General features: G+C 39.5%; 1 protein-coding gene and 1 pseudogene across 1 annotated transcript; both read right to left on the minus strand.

Moving 5' to 3' along the window:
• Positions 1-698: 698 nt before the first annotated feature.
• LOC126803742 (uncharacterized) lies at positions 699-6,397 on the minus strand (annotated as a pseudogene).
• Positions 6,398-7,172: 775 nt separating this feature from the next.
• LOC126802808 (uncharacterized) lies at positions 7,173-11,138 on the minus strand. Its single transcript, XM_050530517.1, has 3 exons — positions 10,020-11,138; positions 7,686-8,228; positions 7,173-7,443 (listed from the first exon to the last, which is right to left on the minus strand). Exons 1-3 carry the CDS (start codon positions 10,836-10,838, stop codon positions 7,330-7,332), a joined length of 1,476 nt encoding a protein of 491 aa, XP_050386474.1. The 5' UTR covers positions 10,839-11,138; the 3' UTR covers positions 7,173-7,329.
• Positions 11,139-21,329: the final 10,191 nt, after the last annotated feature.

Here is a 21,329-nt window from a genome sequence, read left to right on the forward strand (position 1 = left end):
ATTATCACACACTACAACACTAAGATAGATGCAAATTACTGATCCTTAAGCAAGAAGCAACAGGCAAATCTCAATCAACTCATGAAATTGAATCAAGTATTTCAAGAACAGATCAATTATGCAACAAGATCTTCAAATTTAGAGAAATCTACAGTGAGATTTAGCAGAAACAGAAGAAGCTAGGGTTTGAGAAGGTGAACATATCTGAGTATTATGACAAATTGAACTAAGTCGAGTGATGAGATATGGAAACCAAAGCTTCGCTGAGCTTGTGAAGCTTGATCGGAGCCGTCGCCGGAAAATCTCACCGGATCACAACCTGGGCTCTTGATACCATGAAAGCTTAACAGCTTAAGAGAAAAAACGATTTTGATATATTGATTATGTTATGATTATTACAGAGGAGCAGTAATACATAAGCTTTTATAGCTAGCTGTTGATCTCACAACAACCAAACACGTGGAGCTGCTGACCCTATCTATGACTAACACACTTAATAGAACTAAGACAGAATTAAGGCTAATTAATACATGGTTAACACTTTCAATTGTTCAATTGTGGTCTGATCTAACCCTTGATCATACTCATGGTACTTGAATAGTTACAGAAGTGCAAAAATGGCTTATGGGTCCTACTCTCTATGAGCAGTACCTGAAAATCCCCCGGAAACAAACCCCTTGCCTGGAGTATTGCAACCTGTCACCAAGCTCTCCATCCAGATCGGTTCTCTACAATGTTATCGCTTCTGAAGGTCCGCATCTCCTAATTCTGATCGGCATTGTTCCCTTACTTGTGCTTTCCCGATCCTCAATCTCGCTACACTGTCTCCGCGGAGCCTGCTCTTCCCAATCAACACAATCAAATCAGTATATCAGAATATATATCAGATAGAAAAAATGCAAACCGTGTCACAATACTAGAGCTCGTAGAAGAAATTAAAGCAGTAACAATATTTTTCATGTTTGGCGCAAACAACCAATACATTATGCATGGGAACAAAATTAAATAATTAGGAACAACAGTGGTAGACTAATCAAGAGATTAGAGGTAGAGCTACCCTTGTCCAGTACTGAGGATCCTTTTTTTTTTAGACGATTATGATCCTGTCAATTGCCATTGCATCGACATAGTCTGCTCTTGTACATTTCTTTCCTTTACGACCTACTAACCTCTCGAATGTATTCAAAGTATTCCAAACCTTGCTGTCCTTATCATCAAACCTCTTGTAAGTAGTAGAAGTATTCTCATTTTGGCCGTCAACCTTAACATCCTCCAAGAAAAAAGTGATTGGCTGCTCACACGGGTCGGAGCTCACTGGCCGGGTATTGAACGTGAATGGTCCATTTTCCCGAGTCCGCCAAGTTTTGAACGTCCGCAACGGCGTCTGAAGTTCAAGAGCCGACATCAAGAAGGGGTAAAGCTGTACAGTGAAGCCCCATGAAATGGACACAGTCCATCTACGCCTTCGGTCGTAGCCGACGCTTTGTTGTGAGATCCGAGGCGGGTCAACCCGGTATGCATGGTGGAGGGACTTGACTGACTAGCTGGGTGTGGTTGGGGAAAATGGGATTCAAGGCATCGATGTGGTGAAGGGACAATAGTGGTGCCAATGGGGCCGCTAAAATACCAAACGGGTCGGCTCTGATGTCAAACTGAAAGTTCAAATGTACCAAACCATGTCATGTACATTTAAAAAAAAAAAAGTAAAACTAAACCCTAACCATACATCATGTATATGCTTCCCGTTAATAATCACACAAAATTAGAAGTGCTAAGTTCCAGTTACATAGACCTGAAAACAGCAAGAAAGATGAAGACATAAATAATAGGATTTCACATCTTTTCTAATTCGAAAAGAAAAGCATCAGATAGTAACGCCTCTAGTGCAACCACATTTTACAATTAGAAGCCTCATTTGCATTGATCCTAAGCTCGGGTATATGTACAGAAGTTACCTTTTGCAAAATCATCAGCCATAAAATTCACCTCATAACAGTTAAACCGTTCGAACTCTACTGAGAGAGACAGAGTTAAAACAGTAGATTGAATATAATAAGCGGGAAAATTTATACCTTGTGGAAACCACTAGGCTTGGTAAGCGGCACGCCGATTTCGATCATGCAAGCCCACACCCTCTGATCAGAGCCGTACATTTCGATCATCCAGACGCAGACAGCCGTCCATCTGTTCCCCCAAGCGCGCCGCCAGAGGGTAGCTGACGGCGAACCCTCCGCCTCCAAACGCCATGTCGTAGGCGTGCATCTCGTTCTGGTCGATGCTCTCCGAGTTCCCGCCAATGTAGTACATCTGGTTATGGTCGTACCCCGACAGCACCGCGGCCAAGTTCTCCGGGAAGAACACCGTGTCGTCGTCGCCCATCACGAACCACCTCACGTCCGGCAGCCGGAGGTTAAAGCCATCAACGACAATCCGGGCTATCCGGACCTCCGCCTCCGAGTGGATGTACCTGAAGCTGGTCCAGTTCCCGGACACCTTGTACGGGATATAAGACAATACGTCGGCTAAACTAGTAAACTAGTATCGGGCTTCCCGTCGAGCCAGACATATCCGCGTGTGGTGTTCGGGTTCCACCATGTTTCGGTTAGGGGGATCCGGCAGCGCCACGTATCGACGGAGCTGCCGATGCCGAAAAGGAGGTGGGAGACGTTGGTGGGGAGCTCGGTGGTGGAGAAGGAGGAGGTGGCGGTGCGGGTTCGGTTGGAGAAGGAGAAGCTGAGGGCGAGTGAGATTGAAGCGATGAGAGATAGAATGAGGCCCACGCGCATCCAGCGAATCAATAAACCTTTTGTGTCTTTCGGCTACCAAGTTGGGTGCTTCCAGCTGCTCCAATCGGCTCCGACTCAAACTAAAAGCAAAAGAAGAAGAAGAAAGGCAGCACTTGCGGTAAAGACTCCACCATTGCTTCAGCTTTCAAGAAGAAACAGAGATTTTCAATTGCCAGAAAACTCTCTTCATTTGGAAGACTGGATTGAATTTACTTGAAAATGATTTTCTCTGACAGATGAAGATGTTGGGGGCTTGCCAACTTGGCAGGTGTTCTTGTAGATTTTTTTTTTTAACAATATTTATCTTCCCAACTTGGCATGTTTGATCCATCCTCTAGAGCAAACCAGTGATCCATACTTTTTTCTTTTTTATGTGGTTACAGGGGCAAAGATCCAAATATGCGAGACATTATCTTGCCATGTTGGCAAAGGCCCTTTCGGAGATCAACCCCGACGGCTGCAATCGTTGCATACTGCGGCAGTCAGAAAAATCTTAGAATTATTCAACTCGGGTTGCTGGGATTCTCACGAATGAAAAAAGCTGGGGCTTGCAGCGATTAACATATTGTTTTAGTTTTATGATCATTGAGTTATAGCTATTGCAGTTATTCAATACAAACCAAATGGATCTCTTAGGCAAATCACTTTTTGTTGGCACCCACCCAAGAAAGTTAATACCAATGGTGGAGGACTGGAGAGCAACATGCATGTCTCAATAAGAGCCGATTACAATGATGCTTTTGGAGAATTTCGTGATTGATTTCTTGGTGTCTTTACTTATAATCTTGATATTCCTTGCTCCCTCAAGGTAGAGGCCATGGTCGTAAATCAAGTAATTGAGTTAATTTGGCTTAGAGAAGTATGGTGGCCTCCTCGATCTTGTCTTGCATTATCTTCGTGATCCTCCCCTTATTTCTTGGCGTTTACATGTTACTTGGAGTAGGGTTCAAAGATGATGCATTGATAATGCACGGAATAAGGTGAGGACAAAAAAGCTTGCCCTCACTATATTACATGACCCGATCGATCACTTAACTAATACATCTGCAAACGCTAGGGATTAAAACTAATACGTAAACACCAGGCCGCTCTTAAATGTGGGAGAGATTGGGCATCCAATACTAGCTACTATTTTTGGGAAAGGTCTATGTTACATTGTGCCAGGACTCTGAGCAAACCAGAGATTGTATATGTGAAGAATAACTGTTTAGAACACTGGCACAAATCGAGATAAGTCAGATGCACCATCTATAATCTTCTCCATTAATTTTGGATTTTTGGTTGCGTATGGTCAACATTATGCTGAGGCTGAAGGTACTCGATCAGTTGTGCACTTGGGCTCGTATCTTCTCCATTTGCTATTATTAGTTCAATCTTCAATGCCATTGATAGTATCGTCATCTATCATATGGTGTGGTATAGGCTTATAGCATCTTAAAGTTGCTGCAATTATAGAATTTCAGTGCCGTGAGATCACCTTATTCTCTCCCAGAGAGAATCACAACACAATTATAAACTGGAGATTACCAAGCAGACAAGTGTCACAGTAAAAATTTGATACTTTGAATCCTTTGCAAACTGATAAACTATCATCGACATCCTCTAAATCCGGGCCTTCCCGTTTTTAAGAGAATTTTGTATTTCTCAAATGACTGGTTTGGATCTAGCTAGCTGCCATATTTTTGATTTAATTGAAAGCTTTTGTTGATCATTGAAATTGAGCAAATTGGTTCTTTGAATTTTAATAATTGTAGGATTTGATTATTGTAAGTTAGCAATGTTCAGCTTCATTCCATGACTACATGCATCTTCTGGGTTTTGGAAAAACCGTCTAAGCAGATAGATTTCTGGCCTATCTAAGCTCAGTAGGTTTGAGCATGGAATTTTGAGTTCATCTGGGCTGAAGTCTTCTCTCTCGTAGAGCTGGAGTTTTAAGGTTGGGGAAACTGTTATTCATTAAAGAAAATTTCAAGGGAAAAGACACGTGGCAAGCTATGGCTAACCATACCTGGTCTACCAAGTTTTTTCCTTATAAACAATCTTTAACTTTCACTTACATATAGATATCAATCGAGTTAAATCCACTCGAAAAATATAGCAAAAGGCAACATCTTACTTCGTGCCAAATTATTTATTCAAAATACCTCCCATTAGAACTTACTGACCATTTTTTATGAACAAGGGTTGTGAAGGTCGAGGATGTTTTCGCCAAATTATTTAGTTCCAGAAATTTCTAACTTTGCGGATTCACATCGTGCACTGAATTAGAGCATTTTTCAAGTTGAAAAGTATTAATGAAAGTTACCCCTGAGTTGACAAATGGTGTGTGGATGGAACTTGTGCAAATTCGTGGGCAAATGGATGCGGACTGCGGTGACATCACAGGAGGTCGAATATGGATGAGAAACATGTCGAGAAGAGTTTTGCAGTTTGTAAATCTCGATAAGTTGGGTTCTGACTGCATTAGAAGTAGGCTTGGGACTTATTTGAAAATCTTCGATTCGATTCGATTAAAAAAATTACAAATTCTAAAAAAACTGCATCGAAATAACTGATTTGATTTAATGTCAGTTCTTATTTTTAAAAATTATTTTGAAACCGTTAGAACCAAGTCTTCATAACTATATAAGAGAAACTCCTAAAAGAAACATATTTTGTTGTCGTCTCCCTCATCATTTTATTTTATTTACTTCTTAGACTCATACTAATCACTATATAAACTAAAAAAACTCTATTTGTTTTACCTTACGCCCTCACTTCCTCACATCCTATGTTCCTCTACTTCACTTCTTTTATTATTTTGTTACTCCCTACAATCCAAATTGTCCTAGGTTTGTATTCTCTCTCTCTCAATTTTTTTTAAAATAATTGAGTATGGTAATTGTATTAAAAAAGTTGTTGACGTTCTGTATTTTTGATCAAATTCATTAGGATTTTATAAATGAACGAATGCCATAATAGCCATTACATACTCCTCAGTTGTTGTCGTGCAGCAGTTAAGAGGTTTTGAGCCGAAACTCCAACTTAGTACATAACATAGGTTTGTTATTTAAGAATTATAATTTAAGAATTATCTCCGACTAGAAACAAAAATTAAAAAATTAAAAAGAAGCATATTCTACAATTTATAGAAGCATAGTTATATGCCAGAAAAGCATCTAATCGTATCATTTCCCTTAAAAAGGGCCATCCTCAGCAAAAACACCCTAGCTTGGGCCTTGCAAAGTCCCTCCACTAAGTCCAAGTGCAAACCAGAGCTCGAAGGCTCAGATCCAAACCCGGCCCATGGGCTGGTCTTCTCGGCATCAGCCGCACCATAGTCGTCGGAGAACTCTGATCCCAAGCATCTAACCCCACCAGATCTGGAGGCCAGAAACGCAACCATCAAGCCATATGCCGTCGCTGATTTGAGGAGGAAGAAACTCATCCCCGCTGCCATCAAGAATTGTGATATGACGAAGAAACTCCTCCCCGCCACCATGAAATTGAAGATTCAACAGAACTTGCTCATTGCAGCGAGATGTCGCAGCCCAAACCGCCCTACCAATCGCATGGCTAATCAGAAGAACGATCAAGGAGAGACTCCACAAGCACAAGGAGTTGTTGGCCATATCCCTCCCCGTCGCTATAGAGGAAAACCGTTTTCCATTGAAAAGGTCGCTCCGAACATAACAGAGGCCTCATAGTAGGTTTTTTTTGTTGATGTTTTGTATTTACATTTTGAAGTTGGTATTTTATTTGGTTAATGTTTAAAATTTAGAGGTAAATATATATTATAGTGAACTTTTTTTTAACCGTAAAAATGAGAAAACCGACCTAATATTTCCTATTCTGATTCCTTCTAGTTCTGGAAGCAAATTGTGCTAAAAAACGGACTGTTTTTTTTTCGATTCTGATTCCAATTCAAGGAAAAAATCATTATTTTGGAACCGCTCCTATGCCTAGTTAGAAGCATCAGCCTATAGTTTTAGTGTTTGATTAAATTCTTATATTAAAAAAAGGCAAATGGGTGTAGTTTAGCCATACTGGGCTAGTATGCATGCAATTATCATGCTTTAACATCATCATCTCTACTACTATAGTTGGAAGCCTGATTTTGGTGTCAATAACTTCATAAAAAAATTACTTTATATTACCCGTGAGAAGATGTAATTTATCAAATTAAAAAAAATATCAAGGAGGGTTAAAACTGTAAAAGATTAAAAAAACATTAATTTTTACTATTATAAAGTTTAAAATACCATTCGCATTAAACACTATTACATAAAAAGATTATTTTTTAACAAAAAAACATTGCAAATGTCTTTAACGTTATTCTGTTAACAAATAACAAACATTACAAATGCATCACATGGGCACGAGTCAGTCTAACCTAACCCCGGATCATAGTGATAGTACTTGAAGAGAAAATTGCAACCATAGCATATGGGTGCTAGCTAATATCTATAAGCATATATATGTACGTACGTGCTAATCTCCCAAAAACAAACCTCTCTAGCCTTGGGTTATTGTAATCACCCAGCTCTCCATTCTGATCAACCCTCTAAATTGTTATAGATTCCGAGAGTCGACATCTCTTCATTCTAATCAGCATCGTTCCACCCCGTAAGCCTGCACGATTCTTAATCTCGCTGCATTGTCTTCGCGGAGCTTGTTCCTGCAAATCAATACAATCAAATCAGACTTACAGTTCCTAGCTAAATCACATCGAAATGCAATCAGTTATGGTGTGAAGAAAAATATATGATCCCTCAAATATTACGTACTTGTGTATGTTAACTGGTAACAATAATTACACGTGTGGTACAACAATTAATACATAATGCATGGGACCAAAGGTGTGTCAAAATATAGGAACAAAGCTGCTAGTATATATCAAAGAGAGGGGAAGTTAATTACCTTTGTCCAGTACTGAGGGTCCATCTTTTTCGAGAGAACTACGATCCTCTGCGTTGCCATTGCACTGGCATAGTCTGTGCTATTACATTTCTCTTCATGACCTACAAACCTCTTGTAAGTAGTGAGAGTATTCCCTCTCCTGTCATCCTTAACATACTCCAAGAAATAAGTGATCGGCTTCTCACAAGGGTTGGAGCTCATGCGTCGGGTATTGAACGTGAAGGGTCCATCGGTCTGGCTCCGCCACGTCTTGAACGTCTGCCACGGCGTTTTCAGTTCAAGAGCCGACACCATTGCGGGAAAGAGCTGAAGCGTGTAGCCCCATGAAATGGACACTGTCCAATTACGGCTTCTATCGTAGCAGATGCTTTGCTGTAGGATTCGAGGCGGGTCGACCCGGTATGCATGGACGAGGGACTTGACGGCGTCTAGACGCTTCTTGTTAGGGAAAATGGGTTCCAAGGCGTCGATGTGGTGAAGGGACAATAGTGGTGCCAATGGGTGTGCCGCTAAAACACCATAAGGATCACCTCGGATGTCAAACTGAAAATCACAATATACAAATCGGGTCATGCGTGTTCACATTCTTTGAAAGAAAACTGAAGTCTAAACCTTACTCTAAACCTTAGTTACACCATTAGAAGTGCTAGCTATATTTCAGTTACTGACTCCCAAAAACTACTAGCTCAAGATGTGAAATCCGACACTAGGACAGTGAGATTCTTCCGGCACATGTATTCGATCATTTACAGAGCAGTAAAGTCGGATTTCACATCTTGAACGTCCATACTAAACACAATCGAGAGGGACGAAGTCAGGAACACGTACTGTTATCCTTTTTCAATTTGTCTATTTTCTAGAGAAGAGAACACTGTTGGTTAACTTAATATTCTAGATCAAAGTTACTATGTGTGAAAAGCTGCAGACCTGCAGTTGCCTCTAAAATCTGTATGGAGACTACCACCAATAATGCATCGTCAGTAAAAATTGAACTGGAAGCAAACGCATGACTCCAAAGAAAGCACGAACTGGTATACAGTGGTTAGGGCGACCGACAGGTGGAGGAAGTATGAGCCGGATCGTGTCGAAAAACTAGTACTAATATTCCAAAGATCGACTGAATTAAAGTGCTTAAAGACAAACATAGCGATTTGATTCATGGTCGACATTGACTCATTTTGTTCTAGGTCACCAACACTAATCTCTGTCATAATAAACTAGTGCGAAATATACATAAAAGGAAGTAAAAGCATGAGAAGTAAAGCTATTTCTCGACTGCCTCGACACGTACCCCTTCCTTTTGAAACTTTGTGCGACAAGACCAAGAGCATCACACATGGTACCATTTAACATATAGTTTTGGTACATGGACCAACCAAAATCTAACATCAATATCATCGCGTCATTGTCTTTCGATGCGTGGGGTTATATATTTAACTTTGCACCAGTTGTGTAATATGGTAATTTGGTAATAGTGTAGTACTTCGTTTACTTGGTGTTTTTAAGTTTTGACTACCATAAGTGCACTGTGCACATATTGCTCTCAACCTTTTATATGTCTCGAGTTTTTAACATTTGAGTTTCTCTGGATTTTCCAGGCAGGGAGATTGAAGTATTACCAAGCTGCAATACTATTGTGGGAGTTCATATGTGTTTTGAAGTAAATTGAATATATATATATATATATATATGGAAACTAGAAGGAGTTTTAGTTTAAATTCACTATTCAATACCATTTATACCATTGTAAAGAAGAAAGTATAGAAGATTAGGCTACCATTGTAACACATCTTTATATATATATATATATATATATATATATATATATATTGTACGTGGATTTAAGGGGTTCACCATACTAGCCCTACAATGACAATGATATGATGTTCTATATTTTGTTTGTTTGTTTGTTAACTTAACCAATAATGTTTTTCACCATACTATCTATGAACATATGTGTTTTTCTACTATATTCCTGCATAGAAAATATTCCAAACTAATTATAACAGACATCACATTCTCTAACCATTCATTCGTCTAGACTAAACTTCTTGTCCGATCAAAGTTGATCTAACAACTGGTGACTGGTGGGGATTAAACGAATTTGGCTCGAGCTAAAACCCACCAGTAATTACAAACCCCCACATACGTGGCAGACATTCAACGGCCAACCGCATTCACCCGCCGTGAACCGTTAAGAACGACAAACGAACAAAACTCGTTTTCACTGAGCGACTTGACTCACTAGTCCTGCCTAGCGGTCAGGTCATGTATGAAAAGATTAAAAACCAATCAACCAAACCCTAGTACACGACACGTTTGAAAGAACGTTACCTGGTGGAACCCGCTTAGCTTCGTCAGTGGCACACCCGTCTCGCTCACGCAGGCCCACACCCTCTGATCGGAGCCGTACATGTTGTAGTACCTATCCAAACAGCCGTCCATCAGCTCCGCCAGCCTCGCCGCCAGGGGGTAGCTGATAGCGAATCCGCCGCCGCCGAACGCCATGTCGTAGGCATGCATCACGTCCTGCTCAACGCTCTCTGAGTTGCCACCAATATAGTACATCTTGTTGTGATCATAACGTGCTAGTACGGTGGCCAAGTTTTCCGGGAAGAACACTGTGTCGTCGTCACCCATAACGAACCACCTCACGTTCGGAAGCCGGAGGTTAAAGCTGTCCACCACAATCCGACCGATCCGGACCTCCGACTGCGAATGGCTGTACTTGAACCGGGTCCAGTTTCCCGACACCCGGTGAGGGATATGACCTGACACGTCACTCACTAATTCAGGGTTCGCGTCGAGCCAAACGTAACCTCGTGTCGTGTCCGGGTCCCACCATGTTTCGGCCAGGGTGCTCCTGTCGCGCCACATTGCGACGGAGCTGCCTAGGCCGAAGAGGATGTGGGAGAGGTTGGTGGGTGGCTCGCCGCTGTCGGCGGCGAAGATGGTGGTGCGGGTTCGGTTTAGGGCGAGGATGGGAAACCAGTGAGATTTGGGAGAGAAGGCGGAGCAGAGAGCGAGTGAGATTGACGCGATCAGGCAGAGAATGAGGCCCGCGCGCATGAAGCGAGCCAATGAACCGTTGGTTTTTTCCGGCAATGCAACCAAGTTCGAAGATTTGAGCTCCTCCAACCTGCTCGGCCTCATTTCCTTTTGTTATTCAGTACCAGGAAAATTTTGAATTTACAAGAGCTCTTGTCTGGCTGATGATGTTGGCATATACGCCCAGACAAGTTTCTCAGGCAAAATATCAGAAAACCCAGAAAATCTGAGAATGATAATTCTCAGATCGTGGCTTCTCTTTCTTATTTTAGGACAGGCAGAAGTTTGGGTCTTAAATTAAATAGGAGGATGAGAGAAGTGGGTGGTATTCTCGGAGAATGATGAAGTGTGAAGAAAAATAGCAATAACAAAGGATCGAAGGCAAAACCAGATCAAATGACATCAAGCTGCAGCGGGGAGATGATATATATATGCTGGACTTTTTTTTACAGCTTTGTTTTGGTGATTTTATATATACAGAGAGAAAAATGCGAAAAAAAAATTAAAAATGGATAGTATTTATTCAGGCAATGTACGTAGATTTAACAATTCATCATCGTTTCTAGAGTTTTTTTCACCAGCAGTCCCTCAATTCTGGTGTACCTACCAATGTGATACCTCAACTCTTAATCGTACCAATGTGATACCCAGACTCTAGTATTGCTATCATTGAAGTACTTCCGTTAGTTTTTTTTAACTTTTCCGTTATCTTGGTGACGTGGCAGTTACGTGAGGCCCACAAAGAGGGTTAAAAGACAAAATTAACCTCATATGAGAGGAGCAATGTTTTTCCCGCCCTTTACCTTGAGAAAGACACCCAACAATTCCAATTTTGGCGCCAATTTTCCCTCCCTACTCCTTAATTTGTGTCTCTTATCTAAACTAAAGAACTACCGCCAACCAGTCGACCACAATCTGATAAAACCTAGATCAATCTCATTTTCTATTTTTACCCTAGCACTTGTTAAACTAACAGAATAAATATAGAAATTTATATGGAACATCTCATTTCCACAATCTCATAAGAATAAAAACACATAACTTAACGAAATTCAAATACATGTTTAAGTACCATTAGTTGCCACATTTTATGTTGATCTGCCATGATTTTTACTTGTAAGAACTAATGGTACATGTAGTTGAATTTCGTTAAGCCAGAGGGAATAATACCAGCAGATAAAGCATTGTACTAATGGTACTTAAAAGTTCTTACAAGCAAAAATCATGGCAGATCAACATAAAATGTGGCAACTAATGGTACTTAAACATGTATTTGAATTTCGTTAAGTTATGTGTTTTTATATTCTTATGAGATTGTGGAAATGAGATGTTCCATATAAATTTTTATATTTATTCTGTTAGTTTAACAATTGCTAGGGTAAAAATAGAAAATGAGATTGATCTAGGTTTTATCAGATTGTGGTCGACTGGTTGGCGGTAGTTCTTTAGTTTAGATAAGAGACACAAATTAAGGAGTAGGGAGAGAAAATTGGCGCCAAAATTGGAATTGTTGGGTGTCTTTCTCAAGGTAAAGGGCGGGAAAAACATTGCTCCTCTCAGATGAGGTTAATTTTGTCTTTTAACCCTCTTTGTGGGCCTCACGTAACTGCCACGTCACCAAGATAACGGAAAAGTTAAAAAAAACTAACGGAAGTACTTCAATGATAGCAATACTAGAGTCTGGGTATCACATTGGTACGATTAAGAGTTGAGGTATCACATTGGTAGGTACACCAGAGTTGAGGGACTGTTGGTGAAAAAAACTCTCGTTTCTATAAATGACAGGCAGACAGGCCAGGTGAGGATGCAAATCATTGTAAAACTGTAAAAATTTCATTAACATAAAAGGCATGGATTACACCTACTAGAGGTTAAAACAAGCCGTCTACAATCATAAAACTATAGTCACATGAGGTTGTACAGCCAATTAATATCTTACTAGGACATCTTCATTCGTATGAACTTAATTCACTTAAATGTTGTTAACACCATTCTGAATGGGGTGATTTCCGGCTTAATCTTCTCTTATTCCGACCACCGGACCGGTTGTCGGTGGCCCAGACGAACCGATCTGGTAGCCTCTCTGCTTGCTCGGGTATCGCCACTAACGTCACCCACGATGGCTCGCCTAAATGATAAACGTTATGTGCTGGCACACGTTCCCACATTGAATGAATAGTCACACATTTCCCAATGCACATATAAATAGGCTGTCTAAACCACTTAATAGAGGTAACGTATTCCTAAGTCTTTACCTCTCAAACTTACCCCGTACCAGATGCGAATTTAAGTTTCGGAGCGTCAAAGACCGACATACTGCTAACCATTTGACTTTAATTTGTGTTGTGTGCATATCTCACTGAATTGACACACCATAATAAAAGATTACGAGAAGCTAGATTCCCGGATTTAGCTCCCGTAATAAATACACTTAGTTTCAGTTATGAAAAGGATGAACAGAGAAAGCTCCATTTTTCTTTGTTAACATCGATCAGTGTTGGTATATAGGTCGGAGTCTCGGACGAACCCAACAACTGGAATAATTAGTGGGAGAAAGTTATATACTTTAAACATTTGTATGCTTTGATAAAGACACTGATCGATTTAAGGAGCAAACGCGTGTCTCCACATAAACAATAAATAAGTTTTATATATACTTGCAATCTGAATTTGAATTAAAATTGCAGGACACTGATTAGATCGATCGTTGTAACTACATCGACCATTCGAGCTCCATACATAGAATTACGGGCAAAGGATCACAAACATCAAAACAAACGTGTTGTTTGATAACATAGGTAGCTAGCAATGCTTGCGCATGCTCGAGACAAAAATTGCATAATCAGTCGACCACTTTGTTAAGTTCGAAAATGGGGCAAATGAATAGGTTTTACCTCATAAAAATGGAGCCTCTCAAAGAGGATTTCGTACTGAAATGAGAATTGGTTCGATATCAATGACCCCAAAAAGACGTAGATATGCTTCTATAAAAATGCAGGTTTAGAATTGACGTACTGCTGCAAATTTCTCCTCTTCTGATATAAATGCATGCATCCTTCCATGCATATTCAATTTTTAGCCGGAATATTGAAATCATACCACAGTACGTCCAAAAGCCAACCTTGTTTCCGCAATGATACCTGCAAATAGCATCAGTGTGTTGTGGTACTTGAGGGAGTTGAGGCTCGATATCGCCCTTGTTGAATTGGTTCTGCAATATGAGCATGCACGCATGGTGAATTGAACCCGACGTCCCATATAATTTCTATGCAAATACCTGCCTCCTCTTAAATAGGAAATAGTCCGGCTGTCCAGCCCAAATCACCTTCCACTATTTAAATCCAACTGTCCAAGCCCATTCCACCTCAACTTTAGTACTGCTCATTTGCTCAAGATGAGACGATCGATGAGTGCCTGATTCAGAAGGCTTTATTATTCAAGTTGCGTGAAGTTATATAAAGCAGGAGTTCATGTGCTCGCATCCAAAATGGTTACCCACTTACCCTTATCCTCCCTTTGTTTCGTTGGCATCTAACTTGTAACAAACTACACCCTGTTGTAACCGAAAAATACAAACCACCAACCTGTTTATATCCTTTTCATTTCTGAATTTTTAATCCGTCATCAACATCTGAAACATGTTAATGCCAGATTCTAATTCTACTTAAATTACAAAAGAGGCTAAAATTAGAACTACATCAATTATAAGTCGGTCTACACCTGATTCCAGAACAAGCTCCCTGATCGGACCATATGAATGCAGTCCTTAGATTATGAAGATCATAATATCTCATACAATACTTTCCATCAAGGTAAAAGATCAAAATGTTCTAGATTAAGAGCATCGTTAACAATGCTAGTCATATTTTAGTTAAATTTCAACAAAAATAACTTAAAAGTCATTTTGGCTAGCCAATTAGAAATATGTCTACATCAGTTCTCTTTATTTTAGTTTTATTTGAATTTAAAGTATTTATTATATGCCGAAAAAGTATTTTTAATTTCTTTATAAATTATAAATAATTCTATATAAGAAATGTTTTAAATTCAAATGTTTTAACTTTAAACTATCTCGCTAAATAAATTTTTCGAGTGAGATATCTCAAAATTAAAACAAAATTATAGTAGAGAGTTTAGTGCCGCCATTAATTTTCGTAAAAGACTAAATATACTCTCTAAAATAGCTTAAAGATTATAACATAAAATCTGCTGAAGATGCTCCAACTTAATTAGAATATGTAAGTCGTACTCACAGTTTGATTTATATGCTAGAACAATCAGTGTATGCTTAATTAAACTTTGATGCAGTCATCAAGTGTCATCTCATGCATGTCTAATATCTTAATTATATCTGGATTTTACATCTTTCAGTCGGCAACTAAGATTAAATCATCAAACTAAATTTCTTAATAATTACGTAATTATAATCAAAAGTTTTATTTTAAAGTCACTTCCTTGTTGTTTTCTTATCAAGTCATAAGTATCACACCAATAACGTCTTTTATTTCAATTTCTTGTTCTTCAAGTTGATAATGAAAACATTATAGGTAACGTTAACCCTATGATCGAGTAGAAGACAATCTTATCAGTAGTTATATATATATATAGAAAAAGAAAGCTAGCTTAACATGTATAAATAGTCTTCGATTCACTGCTTCACTGGTCAATTAATGTTTTAATAAATAGATTTATCAGCATATGTTATGCTCCTTGTTTAGGCTTTTAGAGAATGATGCATTCTTGACCAAACTCAGAGAAATTAAAGCATTTGAAAACATAAAACTTCTGGCCTAGTCCTGAAATGGAATCAAGTTGCTTGGGATCAGATTGTCTCGTTCAAATTTATAATCTATATCCCTGGGTTATTTAATTTTAAGCAACTACAAAAAAAAACTAAAGCAACTTATCCCATGCCAAGACATTCCTTACTCAGTGGCGGATCCAGGATGAAATGGCTATCCGGGCTTCAAAAAAAGTCTATTAGATAAAAAAGAATATAGTGTATTTTTGAGTCTATAGGCCTTACGGTATGATTTTTTGAGTTGATGAAATTTTCATTTAGTCAATAAACAATGGAAAAGTGACCGACATTCAAATCTTATTAGCAGGTGACAATGTTTTTTAGTCAAGCGAAACTTCATTTTGTTATCAAAGTACTGCAACACCACAAGAACAATAATGTAATCTAAAACTAAAAACCAAAACCAGATGCAAAACAACAAACAAGATAAACTTCATTACATGCCCAAGTTCTAATCGGTAAGACTAAGAGGGACTGAACAAGAACAAAATAAAATACTTTTAGGGAGAGTTGAATCTAGCACTCCTGAATTAACATAATCAAGCCTAACTAATGAATGCAAGTAGGTATGGTAGGTTAATTTATGTTTTACAAATATCCCACCAGGGCTTAAGCCCTTGCAAGACTAGCCTAAATCCGCCACTGTCCTTACTCCTTACCATTCCTTACTCCTTTTTTTTTCTTGGTTAACTTAAAAAACCATTCCTTACTCCTTAGTAGTTATACATAAGTTAAAACTGAAGTTGTCATCAAAAGTATGTTAAGCATGTTGCCGAATGTTTCTTGTTGTATTTATTTATAAATCCCTATCTGGAAAGAATCAAAAGCATTCTGTTCATATGCCCACCACAGCCTGAACAGTTCGAGCCTGAAGATTGGACAAGTTGATCGATCGGGTTCTAAGTTCTACGTTCTAAATAAACAGAGTAGTTAAATTGACCACTCACCACTCAAACCGGCCTGTTCTTCGATCTAAATGTAATTATTATTAATTAATTAACAAATATAGTACATTATTACGTGACTACTCCACCCAATACATTAATTGGGCCATTGGTGGCAGGTAGCTTGTCTACGTACTTTTAATTATAGATAAGCATAAATAAATTTGAAGCGCCAGATCTTCTGTTTAACTGGAGAAACTAAGCTGTTCAAAGGCTCCTGCATGCAGCATCATCATTTTCTTTATACTATTCAGTTTCCAGGACAATATATACCTTGGGATGAGCTCCTCGATCACGAATTGATGCTGCATAAAGATTCAATACAGCGCAGGTAGATGTTTGGGATTGACACTTACTCAGCACCTAGCTAACTGCCACATTATAAGAACATATATCTGACAAAACCTAGTAATTAAGTAAGTTGATCAATAGTTTGGGTAATGTAGTTTTATAGGCCAGGTATCTTACTGGTATTACTGAGCTTAGTTTTATAATAATCATGTAAGTATCGAAGAAGATCTATCTTTGACCTTTTCTCTTCTTCTATCTACTTAACTCGATCTCATGAAAAAGCAACTCATGAAGATTTTTCCTAGTATAACTTGGCTAGCTTGTATGAGTAAAGATTAAAAGTCTTACTCTGATCTCACTTGTGATGAAGTAGCTAGCTAGTTAAACGCGTGTAAAGTAAAAATTAGAAAATGTCTAAATTGTTGACTTGCTTGTTACCTTTGGCGTGATATGTATATGGTAGGAGAATTTCAAAGATTCTGAAACACGTTCTCAACCGATGGTGGGATGCAATAACAAGAAAACTTCAGAGGATCGGATCAATCAAATTACGGAGACTACGTACTCTACTGAAAGTATCAGCGTCTTCAAAAATTCGGATTAATAATCTCTACGAACTTTGATTTTATTTCATGCATGAGCTAGAGAATTAGATGTGGATATGTGATACCTTAATTAAGCATGCATGGTAATAGATCTAATAGCCAAAACTGAGTTGGGGCAGATCAAGTCAGTGCTAGATCGAGAATGAATAATGTGGCTCACCAACTAACTTGTACTACGTTGCATGCATGAGTTACTAGCTAAACTCGATCGGGTGCATAATAGTTATACTGTTTTATATTGCTAAAGCAATATCCTATAAAATTGACTAGTATTAATTTGATACTCGGCAGATTGGCTTATAACTTAACTTGCTTAATCTAGCTAGTAGCGTCTTGTTGTCTAACCAAGCGTGAGATATGAATGATGTCATGCATCTCACACTTCGTTTAAAAGTTAACAGTAACACATTTGCGTTTGAAGTTAACTATATATTCACAATTTGAGATTATAAGATTAATAATACAAAGCTACGTACTATGAAGAAATGTGTTCGTCGCTTCTGAGAGTCTCAGTTGGAGAACGTCCTCAATATGAGCTGATGCATAGGAGTGCCAATACTTGCGTACGAGAATGAGTGAGTTGACTGTGATTTGCACTGTCTTAACTTCTAATGTCGGTGAATGTGATGAAGGTTAAGAATTTTCCTTCGCTTGATTCGTCGTGGAGGTCACCTAGTCTGTCCAAGCTTTATTTTGCGTCTCCCTACGAGTCGCTATCGATATTTAACCGCTGAGATGCGAGTAAGTAGAGATTTAATAAGTAATTGGGCAATCTTGCTAAGGGCGTGAGGTATTTAGCTGTTTCAGCGGTTGTTGCAAAGGACTTGTGGTCTTTAGCGGTTTGGAAGTTATTCACAAGTTGCCTCGAAAAGGTCTTGAGAGTAAGGTTTGCCCGAGGGGTCTTGTTTAGCAGTTGTGTTCATTTGTATGTTGAGAGTCGTGTGTTCTTTTGTGCTCTTCACCCATTTACATAATGATCCGATTAGGGTTTTCGGCTATTCATTCGTTTTTAAGGATTATAGATTTCTATCCGTAGAGAGTTTGATTTTGATTACAACAAGAATTCTCACTTCCTTGCCGACTTTGACAACTCATGATTACTTGCGATCTTAGTGAACAAGTTCCTTATGCAAATAGGATTTTGGTGGATCATGTTAAATAAAAATAGTAAAAATAGTTTGGGCCGCATGTATCGGTCTTTGGGCTAAATCATTTAGAATTTAACCTTTTGTTAAATTGGGCTCAAACATTGCCCCCAAGTCTTAAAATCAGGCGAAGGTATGTGACTGTTGTGATTGAAGAGGTTTAACCCCTCACGTAAATGGATCTAATTAGCGAAACTTTTGGCAATGATGTCTCTTCATTTCCTTTCGTTTATAATAAAACCTCAAATATTTACTATTGTGATTGAAAATCCCCAAATTCTCTCTCAGCAACCTAATTTCAAATTTTCTTTCAATCTCCGAACTTTGATCAAATTGCTGCTATGGCTAACCAAGAGAAAATCCTTGGCCCCTATGAGAAAAATGTTACTGACTTCAAAACCCTCCTCGCTGAAGGCGACTACGAACGCCTTCAAACAAGCGGTCTTGATCGACAATCGAATCTGAAACTCTATGAAGATGGTTCATGCAGTTTGGGGCCATTTGTGAGAAATGTTCCGAAAGAGTTGTCAAAATTCTACCATCATGTCGCTCATCATCCTCCACTTTAGGCCTCGCTAGTCACTACCCACTGAAGGCACTGAAATTGAGGTGTGGTCTCTGACTCATGATCCAGCGTGGCTTGGAAAATGGCTAATTCCGTCCTCAAATAAGATCGAATGGTACCATGAAAGGAAAGCTCATGATAAGCACATTTGGAACCAGGTTGAGATCTTTGATGCCCTGGAAATCTGCTTTTCCCTCGACAAAGGAACTAATCACACACTAGCGGCAACAACGACTTGTTTCTGGGATTGCTCGACGAACGCCTTCAACTTACCTTTTGGCCAGTAAGTGTCATTCTTCTTGATATGATGATGCTTCTTGGTCTGAGAATATGTGGGGCTATCTATCAACCAAGCGATTATACCTTTAAAACTCGTCTTGAGCTTAAGCATCTACCAAACCTTGCGCATCCTTTTCCATATAGCTATTCTCCCTGGGTTGCTCATTACAAGCACGATACAACTAATGCTGGAGGAATTTCCTTTCTGGAGCTATGGCTAATGAAATACATGATATGCATCTCTGGGAACAACCACTAAAGTGTCTTAACGGATTAGCGGTAGCTTTGTACAACTATCCCATCACCTCAATTGCTCAGTTAATTAGTACTCGCTGCTCTATATCGAGGTATGCATAAATTCGTTTACTTGCGACTGAATATGCCTGGAGTCGGTAGTCCAATTTGGATCTTAAGCCTATCGGCGTAGTTTTATTTCCCTAAATTTTCCGCTATTCAAACCCTCACATAAAACAAGCCTTTGGGGTTAGCCTATGCGCATAATAAGACTTTAGTCACAAACTCCTATCTTGAATGCCTTAGAATCTTCTCAAGCCTGAGTAGGAGTGAGTGCCTCGAGAAGGTATCCATACTGCTTGCAAGGACCTAACCCTTATCAATTAAAAAGGGTTTCTTCCTAGTTAAAAGGAACGAAGGAGCTGCCTTTAGCTTTGCCACTTGCATTTCTTGTTCAGACCTCTGCCGCTTGAACTATAGACTGGTTTGAGGTGTATGCTCCAAAATATTTTGCCATGCAATTCGATCTTAGGCAGCAAGTGCCTCTCCCTCTAAAGAAAATCCATAACTTGTTGTGTTCCATGCGCACGCCATTATACCCTACAGATCAAGAAAGCAAAAAGGATCCCTTCAAGCCCCTAGACGCCACAGACATGGTTGAGGTGCTCGAAATTGATGCCATAGTGCCCATGAATGCTGCTTCCAAGGAGTATAATCATTGGTGGATGAACCTTTATTGGCCCATGACTGCAATAGAGCCAGAGGAAGCCTTTCACGGTCTCTCTGTTCACTCATGCTCTTGACAAGGCTTTTCTGACTGTGATTGCCAAGAGCAAGGCAAGCGCGAGCCAACTTCCTAAGCGTATGAAGGCTCATGCTGTAAAAAATACAAGGTATGTAGATGTTTTTCATTCCTTTAAGTTTATCATGTATTGCTAAATTTTTTGCTAATATTAGATCATTCGCAGCGCACAATCTTCCTCAATAAGGTTTCTGGAGTAGAAAGAGTGGCGAAAGCACCCGAAGCTTCTGCGACCACAAAAAGAAAACAAACTGCCTCAAAAGGAAATGCCTCCCATGCGGCGAAGAAAGCTACACACCCTGACGTCAAGGAACCTAAAGAGGAAGAAGAAGAGGAAAGAGAGGGAGAGAGGGTAAGAATGAATTCACTCCCCCTATGTTTTCTTGGATCAATCTTATTCCAATTCCTTTAATTCTTGCTGATATACAGCTGATAAAGAGGAGATCCGATGCCCAACCCCTAGCCATTCTGCAGATGATGAGCCTGTTCCAAACACATACCCCCAAATGTAGGCGGATCTCCGTCAATTCAAACAGGTGGTCGTAGGTGTGGCTCATATCTTTAATCCTTTCACAGATGCACCACTCACCGTGATAACTACTGGTGGCAACCTCGCCACTCCAATGCCTTATACTAGCAAGCAACCTGCCGCATCTAGTAAGGCTCCTAAAATGGCTATGAGCACCAGCAATGCTCTTTCTGCAGACCAAACAAAGGTACCCATAGAGATCCCCTCCAGTCCTGACGTTGTCGAGACGGTGAATGCCCCCCCCTCAAGTTCTTCACGAAGAAGACCCTGTTGTTGGAAACAACGAAAAAGACGAGGCGAATAGAAGCCCTTGCCCCGCAAAAGCTGACAGGGTGCTAAATGAAATCGTCGAGGCACCCACTGACCTCTGCCTTGTCAATGACCCCTAGCCAAAGCATCAC

This window comes from Argentina anserina, chromosome 7 (genome assembly GCF_933775445.1).
Source record: "Argentina anserina chromosome 7, drPotAnse1.1, whole genome shotgun sequence".
Lineage (NCBI taxonomy): Eukaryota > Viridiplantae > Streptophyta > Magnoliopsida > Rosales > Rosaceae > Argentina > Argentina anserina.